This window comes from Malus sylvestris, chromosome 8 (assembly GCF_916048215.2).
Source record: "Malus sylvestris chromosome 8, drMalSylv7.2, whole genome shotgun sequence".
NCBI classification, from domain to species: domain Eukaryota; kingdom Viridiplantae; phylum Streptophyta; class Magnoliopsida; order Rosales; family Rosaceae; genus Malus; species Malus sylvestris.
Genome location: NC_062267.1, coordinates 28014477 through 28026919, shown reverse-complemented (window position 1 = coordinate 28026919; position 12443 = coordinate 28014477). Strand labels below are relative to the sequence as shown.

The following is a 12443-nucleotide window of genomic DNA, read 5'->3' as shown; positions in this document are numbered from 1 at the left end:
ATTAAGATAACCTGGTTTCCTTATAACAGTAACTCTTTAAAGACAACCAACTTATGTTCAACAGTGCTTCTGCCCGTTCAATGCAGAACACATCCCCGGGGATCTCCTTTCCCATTAAATCAAGCAAGGAAGTCAATGGAACAGTTGAGGTCATACCAAAAAAATGGGTTCAGCTGACCAAGATTGATACAGTTTGCAATATAATTTCACGTGTCTTGTGAACTTGACCGCGACTCTCCAAGCATGTTCCTGAAAAATGCTAATTTTAATCGATAAATTTTTTAGGTTAACAAATTTTTTTTTTTTAAAGCAAAACACAAAATGAAGCTCCATGTACTTTGGATCTCGTGCTTTATCCATCACTTGCAAAAACGAAACTATGTTGGAATCATGACATGTTTGGCAATTCAAAGCAATGACTTTAGTTCTAATAAAATTGTTAATGCTAATGATAACCATAAAGATGATAAGACAATTTTATGCAGATGAATCCACTCTTAAAAGTCTCTAAACTTTATTTTCCTCCCATGTCCTTGATGTCTAACCTCTCAAAATCAAAATTAAGTGTTAAAACAAGGAAGAGGTTAGAGACCAAACTCAAAGCATCTTTTATAGTTCCCAAAATGCACACACTAATCATATAAGCATGACCACCACCAGTATGCGCATATGCATCTTCAATAGACAATGTATCAACTGTATGCGCATATGCATGCAGAAATAGAAAGTAAAAAATCATTACAGCTGCCCCCTACCTAATCCTGTGAGAAGCCTGAGTGATAAACGCCTGCAGACAAACTCCCACTACAAATCTACTACATTTTTCACCAACCCAGATTCCATAACTTCCAAAGTAAGACAAGGCCAACACCTCGTTTTGTTGCACATGCATATCACATCACACCCAAAAACGACCTCACAACATTTTAAATCCAATAGAAAATCCCTCTTACTAAAAGTATCAGGACAATCACTATCACACTCACTTTTTCCTTGCAACTGCTTTGAAGGACCAAGTTGGTTGATGCCATTACCACTTATGCTTTGGTTCTGAGAAGTTCGATATCTAGACCGAGTTGACCTCAAATTGTACTCAGGTACTGACACTTGATCCTTCACCATTGGTTTTGGTACATTTTTTGTCTTTTTAAACTTTTTAGCATCCATCTTGGCTTTCAGCCCCTCCTTGGTGGTTTTCCTAATTTCCTGCTGTTTTTCTTCAGAATGAGTAAGTATACAACAAGCTCCAAAGTCTTTAAGACTAGCTTTTCCAAGCATTGTCCACTCAACACGCTCTTCTTCAGGACAACAACAGATGAGAAGTCGAGCCGGATGAGTACACATCGAGCACGAAGAGGACCAAGTCGAGCAGTACAGGGACGCAATCAAGCAAGTCGAGGATGCGAGCAACGATGGGCTTAGCAGTCCGCTGGTTTTCAGAGTGCCTCGCTAAGACCGTTTAGCGATGGATTTAGTCGGGGCGAGTCCCCCCTTATCCCATTAAAATTAGTCTCTCCAGCTAACAAACAATAGACTACACTAATCTTTAATCTAGTCTAGTCCAATGAGGGCTAGTGAGGCCAAACAAACATCCCCTTAGTTTTTTATCACAACAAAAATAATTAAAAGTAGTAATGTAATTTCATAGAATAAAATGTTTGAGCTTTAATTACGAGTGCTGATATCTCCACCCATGTGTCTTATTTCCTCACCCCCATCTTAATAAAGATCTTATTCACAAGTTTACCCATTGAGAAAATGACGTATAAGGACTTAGAAGCCTAGCCAAGTGCAACACTTTGATTTTTACTGTTCCAAATAACAACTTCGCTCTCTCCAGCTCCTTTTTTCCTCATCTCCTTCACAGTATTATCCTCATTTTCTATTTCCCATCCGATTTGTTGTTCTTTCTAATTTCTTTTTTATGCTTGTTAGTCACCCGATTCGTTAATTTCTAAATTTAGGTTTTTGCTGGTTATAGCAACAGTGAGGATGATTATGGTAGGCTAGGTGGTGGTTGTGGGGTTGTGGATTTTGTCTGTTTTGGTTAACAATAAGATAGCAAGCGCTCTTTTGCTGGGTTTTCCCACACAATCTTTATTTCATACAAATCTAAGCTAGTTAGCAGACCATTGGTTTGGATTTATTACTTGATTTAGGATTAAGTTTAATATTCAATTTCAATTTCAAAAAATGGCTTTTGGATATATGCACTAATTGGGAATCCTTAATTGATTAGTCCTTTTTCAGTAGTTGTGATGTATGTCCTCAGAACCCCATTCATCTCAGATGGGGGGGAATTGAGATGCAAATTTGAGAGAGAGATTGTTTGTTAGGATACAAGTCTTTCAGTTTCAAGCAATAACAACTTCGTGTCAAATATGTATAATGAAGCTTAAGATTTTAGCTTTAGAGTTTTTTAAGCTGTTGTTATGAAACGAGGTTATTTTAGGAATAATAGTGGGCGAGGAAATAGGGTTTCAATTTTTTAATTTTTAGTGGTGGGTGGTGTTATAATGTGGGTGGAGAAATAAGACATTGGAATGAGTCTAGCAGCACTCTTAATTATAGGTGATTCTAACCTTTTTAATTTTAAAACATTAAAAAAATAAAAATATATAAAAAATAAAAAATAAATCTCTCCGCCTCTCTTCCTCTCTCCCAATCTAACGTTCCCTCACACTCTCCTCCTTTTCCTTCAATTTAAAAAACAAAATAAAAAAGCTCACACACTTTGTATGTGAGCATATACTAATATGTTATTAAAATTGTTAAGTTGGAATTCAAACACTGCAATAAATATTATTAATATATTGTTAAAATTATAACTTTTTATTAATTATATACAAAATCAAAGAATAAAAATAAAAACTAACACGCGGATCTGTACATCTCACCATTCTACTGTCACCGGCCCTACCCATTATCTCTCTCTCTCTCTCTCTCTCTCTCTCTCATTTTTCACCTATCACCATCAACTTTCTCTCGCTCCTCTTTACTCTCACCTCTCCCCAATCTCTCTCCCCCCTGTCACCTTACCGAGTCCCTGTCCCAAATTATCAGCTCCACTCCCCGGTAGTTGACCTTTCCTCTTTGTAGAATCCAATTCTTAGTCCTCAAATTACCATCAGTATTAGGATGGATTCTATGGAACTAGGTTTCTTTCAGGTACATGCATACACATATCTACCTACTGCTATTGTGTATCTGCATATCATGCACCTTGTATCTTATAATATACGTAATTATTGTTGGAAGTTTTGAGACTTTTGTCCCATATTGGGGAAAACAAGATTCCCAAGAACCTTTATATAGATTTAATGCTTTAGTCTAGTAATTACAACATGGACCATTTGGAAATGGATTGAAGGCTTGGGCCTTATGGTTGTGTGGATTAGGCTTGTATATTAATTAAAAACGTTTTGATTAAAAGACACAGCTCTTAGAAAGAGTTGTGTACCTTCAATTACACTGAACATGTATTTGAAAGGGTGTGAAACAAATTGAACAGGTATTTGAAAGGGTGTGAAACAACCTATGTGAGTTGTGTACCTTCAATTACACTGAACAAGTATTTGAAAGGGTGTGAAACAACCTATATATCTGCAATCACAGTTTCCAAATGGATCATCCTTTCTTGTTCCTTTCATTTGTACGAATTTCTAGAGAGTAAACACACAAAAAGCAAATCGCTAGAGTTCTAGAATCCAGTGCGGATTGTAGAATTAGGTAGTTGAATCTTGGTCGAGCAGAGGTCGAAGAACCACAAGCACAGGAGTGGGACGAAAATACTGTTCGAAGGATATAGCTTTTACGCTAACCTCTACCTTCTGTAATCAAGTTAGTAACATTAATTTATGTATTCATTGTATAATTTTCATTTTGCACAAGCAAGTATATTTTGGTTAATAAAATAGTAGAATTTCTGTTAGTTTGTTTATTTCTGAATTGTTTTCCAACAATTATATATAATATTTTCCAACCCAAAATTGTCAAAATTACTAAAATACTACGTCTTTCATATATTGCACGTCATGTGTTATATTTCAATGTAGTACATGGTGATTACTGTTTCTAAATATAGTGTCATTGTCTAGAAATGGTGACCATTTTCCAAATTAAAATCAACACTCATTAAAGCTCCCTAATTATTTTCCATATTTCTAAGTTCTATCATTCCTTCACTCTCCCAAGTATGTTAACATATGTTAATAAATGCATTCCTCATTCCACCTCTACCCATGAATTCTAGGTAGGGGGTTGAATTATACGTTTCCATTCATCACGACGCAAGCCCGTATACACCACATGACTCATATATCGATACCTCGCACAGTTTGCACTGCATGATATATAATTATATATCAATCAATTATTACAATAATATCAACAAGAAGTTCGTGTGGTCTCATGCATATATTATCCAAGTAATTAAAGCGATTGAATGAAAGCTAAACATTCGTTTCAAACTAATGATTCCGATTATCCAAGCGAAAAAAAATAAAAAATAAAAAATAAAAAATAAAAAAGCACAGGTTACATCATGCGGGTGGACGGTGCTCTAGATAGTAGATACAATAAAACTGCTCCTTATTTTAGGAATAATAGGCAGCTGCACAGTTTACCAGCATGCGATGGAGCCACCGTAGTAATTATATAACTCATTCAAAGAAAGGAAAGGCGTCCATTCCACGGTCCTTAATCATGGGGAAAGCATTTTTATTTTTCACCATACCTTCACGGGTCATCACCACCACCGCAGGCTTACCCTTGTATTTCCACTCCTTTTTCATGTACTCGATGGCTGCTTTGGTTGAAACCCACTTCAATGTGTACCACGGCATCTTCAACCTCGACATCTCAAGTTGTTTTTCTTTGTCTTGGTTCCACTGCTCCACAACGGGAACCCAGACAATCCGATTCGATGGGTATTTTCTTATTCCCTCATACACTGGTTTGAGATATGAAGTGTAACAATCTTCAATGCCTACGTCGGAGAGTAACAAAAACAGACCCTTCCACTTCAGCTCAATGTCGATATTAACCTGTTTGAAAGAAAAATCCAGCATAGTTAATGAATAAATTGTGACGAGATTCTTTAAATGCCAAAACCGACCTGCTGGATAATTTGATAATTTTTAACGCCAAATCGTAGCTAGACTATTAATATAGAATGAGAGCAAACCTGCTCGTTAGAACCATTAAGAAGGACAGGTGTCGCATCAGTATTAGTGGATTGCTGAGGACAAGTTAAACTCTTCAACACCTCTACAGCTGCAGCAGTCGTTCCATACCTGGCATGGTTCGTACCTGGTTAAAATAATTATAAAAAGGAGAAACAAAATCATTAGATTTAGCATTGCCAACGTAATTTTATGTGGTCTTCCTATTGAATTAAATGGTCCACTAGTAACCCACATATTTATGTTCGTTTTAAGTGATTGGTATGGTAATGGAAACTAATTTTGCCATACCAAAAATTTGGTATAGTAATTGGTATGAGGGTTTTAGTACAGTAACATACAAAATGAATGCCGAGTTGTGATTGCCTCCGTTGCTTGCGTCCGAATCAAGTTGATTATGTTGCCGGTTAGTACCACCCTTCCTTTCTGGTTCATCACCACCACCATAGGGTTACCTTTGAAGTTCCACCGCTGCTCAAGGTACCCAATGGCTGGGGGCGAAAAATATTGCACCGCGTACCATGGCATCTTAGACCTCCATTCCTTAAACTGCTCTTCTCCTCCTTCAGTCCAGTCCTCAACAACAGGGATCCACACAATCACACACTTGTTATGCTTTTCGATTCTCTCATACACTTCTTTGAGGCATGAAATATCTTGATCAGAAACATTGTCCAGGCTTGAAATGTAAAATAACACCCACTTCCCCTCTAGCACATTGATGTTAAAAACCTGTACGTAAAAAATAGATAAAAGAAGATAACTACAATTAAATAAGTTTCTGAGTAGTATTACATATATGAAAAAATCAATGTCCTAGATAGACGTGGCATTTAAGATCCAACCTGTTAACCCAACCCAGATCATTCGTTAAGATAAATGTTTAACGGGTCAGGTTGTTAACTAATGGACCAGTTGAATAACTGATCATTTTGAATCAACCCTTTAATTAGCACACGTTACCATACCCATTAATCGAAGGTGTTTTGTGTACTTTCAATAAAGACGTAACCAAAAAAATACCGACTCCGTCTCGCACTGTCACTGCATCTGATAACTTCAACTTCATGAACGTCTTTCAATTCCGTCGTTTCAGCTCTGCTTCGCTGGTTGCTTCCATCAGATTTTGTGGGACTACACAGACAGATAAATTAAGTTTTTCCTCATCTCCGTAGTTTCCGTCGTATGGTCTCTCTTTTGGATCATATGGAGGAAACGATGTCTTTCTGGTGCGGAGCTTGACGGCGGAAAGATAAATATGATTGTTCGTATTTTCGATTCAATCGCCGGGTTACTCAAATCGGTTCTTTCGAGTTGGAGTCCAGAGCGATTTAAATTTTCATTTGGATGTATCCTTTTTTTATTTAATAAATACGATTTATCTTTCCTTAATTTCCTTAATTTCTGATGCAAAATTAAAGAAACGGGTACTGGGTAGTGAGAAACTATACGGAGAGGGGAGATCGTGAAGAAAGATGAGAGGGTAGAAATCGGTGTTGGAGCTGCAAGGTTGAACATACGTTTTTGTTATGACTTTGATCTGGGTTTTTGTTTTCGTGAAGAGCCTCGTGTTTGGATTGGTGATCTTTTGTCTAATGATATTTTGGGGTTTGGCAAAAACCGCGTAGTTTGTACTTCTCAGATAGTTTTGTGTTTTTCGGTGTCCCCCAAGATTACCCAAAAAAAGAAGAAGATAACTACAATTAAATAAGTTGCTGAGTAGTAATACAGATATGAACAAACTCAATGTGCTAGGGGACCAAACCTTCTTGTTAGTGGGATCAACACTGATGATGGGAGGCTTCGGATACGCTTTATGATCGAAAAGAACCAGCCCTTGGAAAACCTCGGTAATTTCAGGAGGGGCAGTGCGTATACGTTCCAAAAACTTTTCCTTGGCCTTTGACTCCTCTGTATTAATTAGAAAATAAAATAGATTCAACAATATTGGACTTATGGCAAATGCAATATATATTGTTCCTCGGGAGTCGTATCATGCATCCACAACCGACCTTTTTCTTGTTGGCAGACTGCAAGCTGTCCCTCAAGCTTGTTGAGGATGAAGCCCATTTTTTGAGAAAAATGGGATAGATCATATAACTCAATGTCCCTGAAATAATTTAAGAGGAATTAAATGATAGTCAGATATAAATAGCAAATTTAGAATATGCCAAACCTTCAAGATGTTTGAAATCTGCCAGTTTTAAATTTGGATTATAGCAAATTTGACTTGATGTCCCCGAAAGTTTGGATTGCAAGAAATCTGCCAGTTTTAAATTTGAATTCCAACGGCTAGTTTTAATTTATGTCGGTGGTAAAGTGTGGACTTAGTCTCATAGGACAATTGTATGCACCATATTAGTTTCCTAATTGAAGGGCTTGAATTGCTTTGTTTTGTAGTGAAGAAGTAGAGATAAGATTGTACAAACAATGTTTGAATCAATGAAAATATCTTGCAGTGCCGCTACGATTGGCTCCTGCAGTTCTCTCTGAAATTCTCTGTGTTGTTCTTCATTCCTTGTTCTTAGAAATTACATCACAAAAACGCTGTCAAATATAGATTTTAACAAAAGAACCCTTTTAGTTATTTTATACACACACACACACACACACACACACACACACACACACATATATATACACATATAAAACCCGTATACGTAGTTGGCAAGAAGAATTGTTTTTGTTTTGTTTAATCAAATCTTAATAGAAAAATTAGTACAAGAACTTACTCATCACCGGTAAGAAGAGAGAGCTCAGTTGCGCAAGCTACAAGAGTTATGATTGACCAGTAGGCATTAAATGGGGTATCCATAACTACCCTCGCCAATTTTGGTTCCCTGTCTCGATCACCAGAAATTAGTTTCTCCAACTCAAGGATGTGCTCAATCACTTGTAACGCTTGGTTGACCAGATTGTTAAGCTCAACTACTGCATCTTGGCGTTTCAGTGTTGTCGATTTCTTGGAAAGTTGGCTGGAACATTCTTCATATTCCAAAGCAAAAACCGCCAGGGCCAATACTACCTGTACTTCACATGGATAACTTGATAGTCTTGTAAGTATTTCTTCCGTACGTGATTCAAAGGCAGTTTCATCACCTGGACTCTTACACGACATCTGAAATTGCATCATAGTGTTGTTAACATGGAACGGGACAATAGGATTTTCGTCTTTGGATAAAACACTTTCATTGGAATCAATGAAGCTACGATTAAAAGTGCTAAAAAATAAACTAAACAAATCTAATTAATTTAACATCAAACTTCAATCAAAGATATTTGACATTTGTCCCCAAAAAAATAAAAAAAATTTGACAATGACAATATAACTTCTTAAACAAAAACTAAACAACATTTTTATTTTCACCAGTAATTACTAAAAGGATTACCAAATTAAGTACAAAAGGAAAATAGTATTCAGTTAATATTAAGACCTTGCAGCCAAAGGAGTTAATGAGAGTGTACAAGCTGGAGCTGGCCTTGGGTTTTTCAACATCATTAAATCCGCTGCCCTGCGACAAGACATGCAAAAGTCGTAATCATCTTTGGGTGTTTCAACTAATATCTAATTAATACTTAAAAACTCAGACATTTTAAACATTTAATCTGAATTTTTTTTTTTCCACAAATCAAGCAATCCTAGATTGATGTAACATTTTAGCTATTTTTGGGTTACCACTGATCAATAAATCGAGTCAAATTTTCAAGTTTGCAATAAAAGTTTGTCGACGGTGTATTTCTCATAACATGACAGTCAGAACGGGAAGGAAAAAATATAAAAAGAAGAAAAAAAAACACCAACAGTTAAAAGTTGTTGAGTACCCACTTCCCGAGTATCACTATTAAAAAAAATAAAAAAACTAAAACACTAAATGAACACTGTTGCTTAAGGTTATCAAGAAGAGTAGATAGAAAGAAGCAGCAGTATAAATACCTGCTCAATGATACTGTGAATGATCTTGGCCGCCGAATCCTTAATGATTTTCTGACTAGTCGAGAAAATAGCATGAACATCAAAGCTGGCATGGCCCTCATCAGGAACACGGTAATTAACTGCAAAAATGAGCTTCATGATTTCGTTTTGAGACCTGTCGAAAAGGCTGATCCGTTCACTACCTTCACCCTCACCCTCATCCTCATCCTCACCCTGATCACTATTCATGATTTCGTTTTGAGGCCTGTCGAAAAGGCTGATCCGTTCACTACCTTCACCCTCACCCTCACCGTCACCGTCACCGTCATCCTCACCCACACCCTGATCACTATTCATGATTTCGTTTTGAGACCTGTCGAAAAGGCTGATCCGTTCACTACCTTCACCTTCACTCTCATCCGCATCCATCCCCAACATCATCCTCATCCACCACCTCACACTCATCCTCTCATCCTCATCCTCACCCTCACCCTCACCGTCACCCTCACCCTGATCCCTATTCATGAGTTTGTCTTGAGACCTGTCGAAAAGGCTGATCCGTTCACTACCTTCACCTTCACTCTTATCCTCATCCATCCCCAACATCATCCTCATCCACCACCTCACACTCATCCTCTCATCCTCACCCTCACCCTCACCCTCACCCTCACCCTCACCCTGATCCTCCATCTCCATGGGTTGCTCTTGCTTATCATCGGCTACTAGTTGGACAGACAACTCCTCGGTCATGACCTCATTTTTTGGTAGACTTTCCATGACTAATTGAAGATAACTTTTTTTTTTTATTCGGTCGAATGATCGAACCTTTTCAGGTAAGAGTCCTCGTTATCTTTTTCCTTGATTTGCGGTGGCCTAGTCTTCTGGGTGCACCTTAAATAGTCTTTCAGATTAGTCTACGGTTTCTTCAATAAATACGAGTCTTAGACCAAACCCAACCTGGGCTAAATATTATTTTTTAAGTTTTATTTTCTCCAAACCCAAATCAATTCATGCTAAATGTGTAGGCTAAAAGTTAAAAGTCAAATTCCCTCCATGATTTAGCCTAGAAAATGGTGTGGGCACCACCAGCGAGACCCCACCCACATGGGCCCGTCTCCCAGGATTTATTGAATCCAACTGTTGAGATCGAATATAATCAAATCTAACGGTTAAAAAAAAAAAAATCTAATTGCCCAAATTTCAATCCAACAGCTAAAATAATTAAAAAAAATTATTTAACTCAAAATTCCCCAAATTTAGTGATTTTTCAATATTTATCGAAATTTAAATATTTTTAGGTTAAAATGTTTATAAAATTAAATTATCATAGTGTATATAATTTTTTTGGCCAAATCGGATAAATAATCCATGTAGTCATAATGTATTCGGAAGATAGTCCATGTGCTAAAAACTCAGATTTAAACCCCCGTGGTGTACTCCGTTAGCAAATTTAATCCAAAATTGATTTTTCCGTTAACTATCTGTTAATACATGGGTAAAATTGTAATTTGACATGTTCCATTACCTATAAAGATTAAACAATATTATTTATTTGTATACAATTAATGAAAATCAAAGGTGGATAATTGGCGGTGGCCCTTGGGGTGTTAATAAGATACCTCAGTATTGAGAGGAAGTCCCATTCCAGACCATTCATTCTGCCACTTCTGGATCAGCTCATTAGCCGCTTTCATATTCCTCACCGCCATTACAACATGCGCCCCTGATTCCGCTAACTGCCTGTTCAGTTTTCATGTTCAAGCAAATCTAATTCAAACTTGAGAAATGAAGTTGAGCAATGGGCACCAGGGTATCAAAATTTCTCAGTAACCAAACAGAGTGGCGGAGCCCCAAATCCCAATGCAATCTTGCAAATCGAGTTGATTTATATATACTAAAATAAACAAGCTAACAAGAAAAATGAATTCGTCAATGTTTGAAGATATGAAGGAAGGAGAAGTAGGAGACCTGGCGATTTCGCAGCCGATGCCGCAGGTGGATCCAGTGACAATGCAAGTGAGATCGTTGACTGGGGGTAAAGGCATGGGGTTTTGCAAGTGGCTGGAGGAGATTCTTTGGAGCAACATCTCGTAGACCACATACAACCACCCCCTCATCCAGTCTATCCATACCAATCCTTCCTTCTTATTATTCCTCTTTTGGATTTGACGACGCCGCCGTAGCCGCCATCTCAGCCTCCTCTCTCTCTCTTTCTCTCCTGTGACGCGAGACAAAACAGTAGTTGGAGCCTCTGGGGCTATACATGGGTAAAATCTGTTAATACATAGATAAAATTGTTCTTAAACATTGGACAGTGTAAAACGAGGAAGTAGAAGGTGCACACGTCAAAGTATAATTTTACCCATGTATTAACAGATAGTGAAGGGTTTAGGACTAAATTTACTAACGGAGTATACCACACGGGTTTAAATCCAAGTTTTTTTAGCACGGGCTATCTTTCGAATACCTTATAACCACATGAATCATTTATTCGATTTGACCTAATTTTTTTTTTAAAGAAAATTACTTTAAAAGAAAAAATTAGCCAAAATTTATTTTTTAATAATCTTAGGCTAAAAAATTTAGGTCAGAATGATTGGAGCAGAAAAGCTGTTTCTGGACTAAAACCTAAATTTTATGGGCTAAAAATTTGAGGTTTTAGTCCAAGGGTTGGAGATGGTATTAGAGAGACAAAAACATATATAATATTTCAAGAAACTCAACTAATTTTTAAATATTTTACGAAATAAAAAATACAAAAATACCTAAAGTCCGGCCCAAAGAACAATTTTTTAAAATACTAGCCATACTCGTAACAATTATATTTATGGATTAATTGATCAGTTTACTACCTGAAATTTCTTGGTTTGCAAGATTTGAAACATGAATTTTTTTTCGTCCCAGTGTGATACCTAAAGTCATAATTTTGGGACACTTTCAACATTTGTTATGTTTTCTGTCAGAACCTCAGTTATTTGATGACGTGGTGCCCACGTGAACAATAACTGGACGCCACGTGTCAATATGAGCCCACATGTATTAAAAAAAATTGTTCTCTTATCCTCCCTTTTCTCTTCCCCAATCCTTCCCACTCATCCCTTTTCATTAGACCTGACATTCATGTCGTGTTTCTCATTTTCGTGTCGTTTTCATGTCATACTCGATATCTTAACAGGTCGTGTCATGTAACACCCGTTAAAATAAACGGGTAAAATGACCCCACCCGATAATATTAACGGGTAATATAACCCAATCCGTTACCCGTTAAAGAAAATATATTTTAAATTAATAAATAATCATATAAAAAATATAATATTTTTTTGGAGTGAAAAAAAGGTTGCACGCCC

The 12443-nt window shown here is 37.0% G+C and overlaps 2 protein-coding genes and 1 pseudogene across 17 annotated transcripts; all 3 read right to left on the bottom strand.

The window, feature by feature from the left end:
• The window catches only part of LOC126631505 (separase-like), a 31886-nt pseudogene extending 30542 nt beyond the window's left edge, over positions 1 to 1344 (bottom strand).
• Positions 1345 to 4401: 3057 nt separating this feature from the next.
• On the bottom strand, positions 4402 to 10015 carry LOC126632394 (protein SIEVE ELEMENT OCCLUSION B-like). Of its 15 annotated transcripts, none has more exons than XM_050302781.1 (10): positions 9666 to 10015; positions 9390 to 9503; positions 9118 to 9299; positions 8618 to 8695; positions 7916 to 8301; positions 7196 to 7293; positions 6949 to 7094; positions 5525 to 5915; positions 5186 to 5310; positions 4402 to 5045 (listed from the first exon to the last, which is right to left on the bottom strand). In XM_050302781.1, exons 1-10 carry the CDS (start codon positions 9871 to 9873, stop codon positions 4662 to 4664), a joined length of 2112 nt encoding a protein of 703 aa, XP_050158738.1. In that variant the 5' UTR covers positions 9874 to 10015; the 3' UTR covers positions 4402 to 4661. The 15 variants fall into 15 exon arrangements, with proteins under 15 accessions (XP_050158738.1, XP_050158740.1, XP_050158743.1 ...); XM_050302783.1 differs by having other exon boundaries at positions 9396 to 9503; positions 9666 to 9987; XM_050302786.1 differs by having other exon boundaries at positions 9402 to 9503; positions 9666 to 9987.
• On the bottom strand, positions 9863 to 11416 carry LOC126632395 (dehydrogenase/reductase SDR family member FEY-like). 2 transcript variants are annotated; one of them, XM_050302798.1, is made up of 3 exons: positions 11065 to 11415; positions 10716 to 10836; positions 9863 to 9987 (listed from the first exon to the last, which is right to left on the bottom strand). In XM_050302798.1, exons 1-3 carry the CDS (start codon positions 11211 to 11213, stop codon positions 9970 to 9972), a joined length of 288 nt encoding a protein of 95 aa, XP_050158755.1. In that variant the 5' UTR covers positions 11214 to 11415; the 3' UTR covers positions 9863 to 9969. The 2 variants fall into 2 exon arrangements, 1 of the variants encoding a protein (XP_050158755.1); XR_007626718.1 differs by lacking the exon at positions 9863 to 9987 and adding an exon at positions 10345 to 10573 and having other exon boundaries at positions 10657 to 10836; positions 11065 to 11416.
• Between the last annotated feature and the right edge of the window lie 1027 nt (positions 11417 to 12443).

Excerpts from the sequence above, each read along its gene's own strand:
- LOC126632395 (XM_050302798.1), bottom strand. The coding sequence starts at position 11,213 with ATGAGGGGGTGGTTGTATGTGGTCTACGAGATGTTGCTCCAAAGAATC. Across the intron at positions 10,837-11,064 it reads ATCGGCTGCGAAATCGCCAG|GCAGTTAGCGGAATCAGGGG; the intron begins GTCTCCTACTTC and ends AAAACTGAACAG.
- LOC126632394 (XM_050302781.1), bottom strand. The coding sequence starts at position 9,873 with ATGGAAAGTCTACCAAAAAATGAGGTCATGACCGAGGAGTTGTCTGTC. Across the intron at positions 9,300-9,389 it reads CGGTGAGGGTGAGGGTGAAG|GTAGTGAACGGATCAGCCTT; the intron begins GTAGTGAACGGA and ends GTGAGGGTGAAG. Across the intron at positions 5,916-6,948 it reads TTGATCCCACTAACAAGAAG|GTTTTTAACATCAATGTGCT; the intron begins GTTTGGTCCCCT and ends TTTTACGTACAG.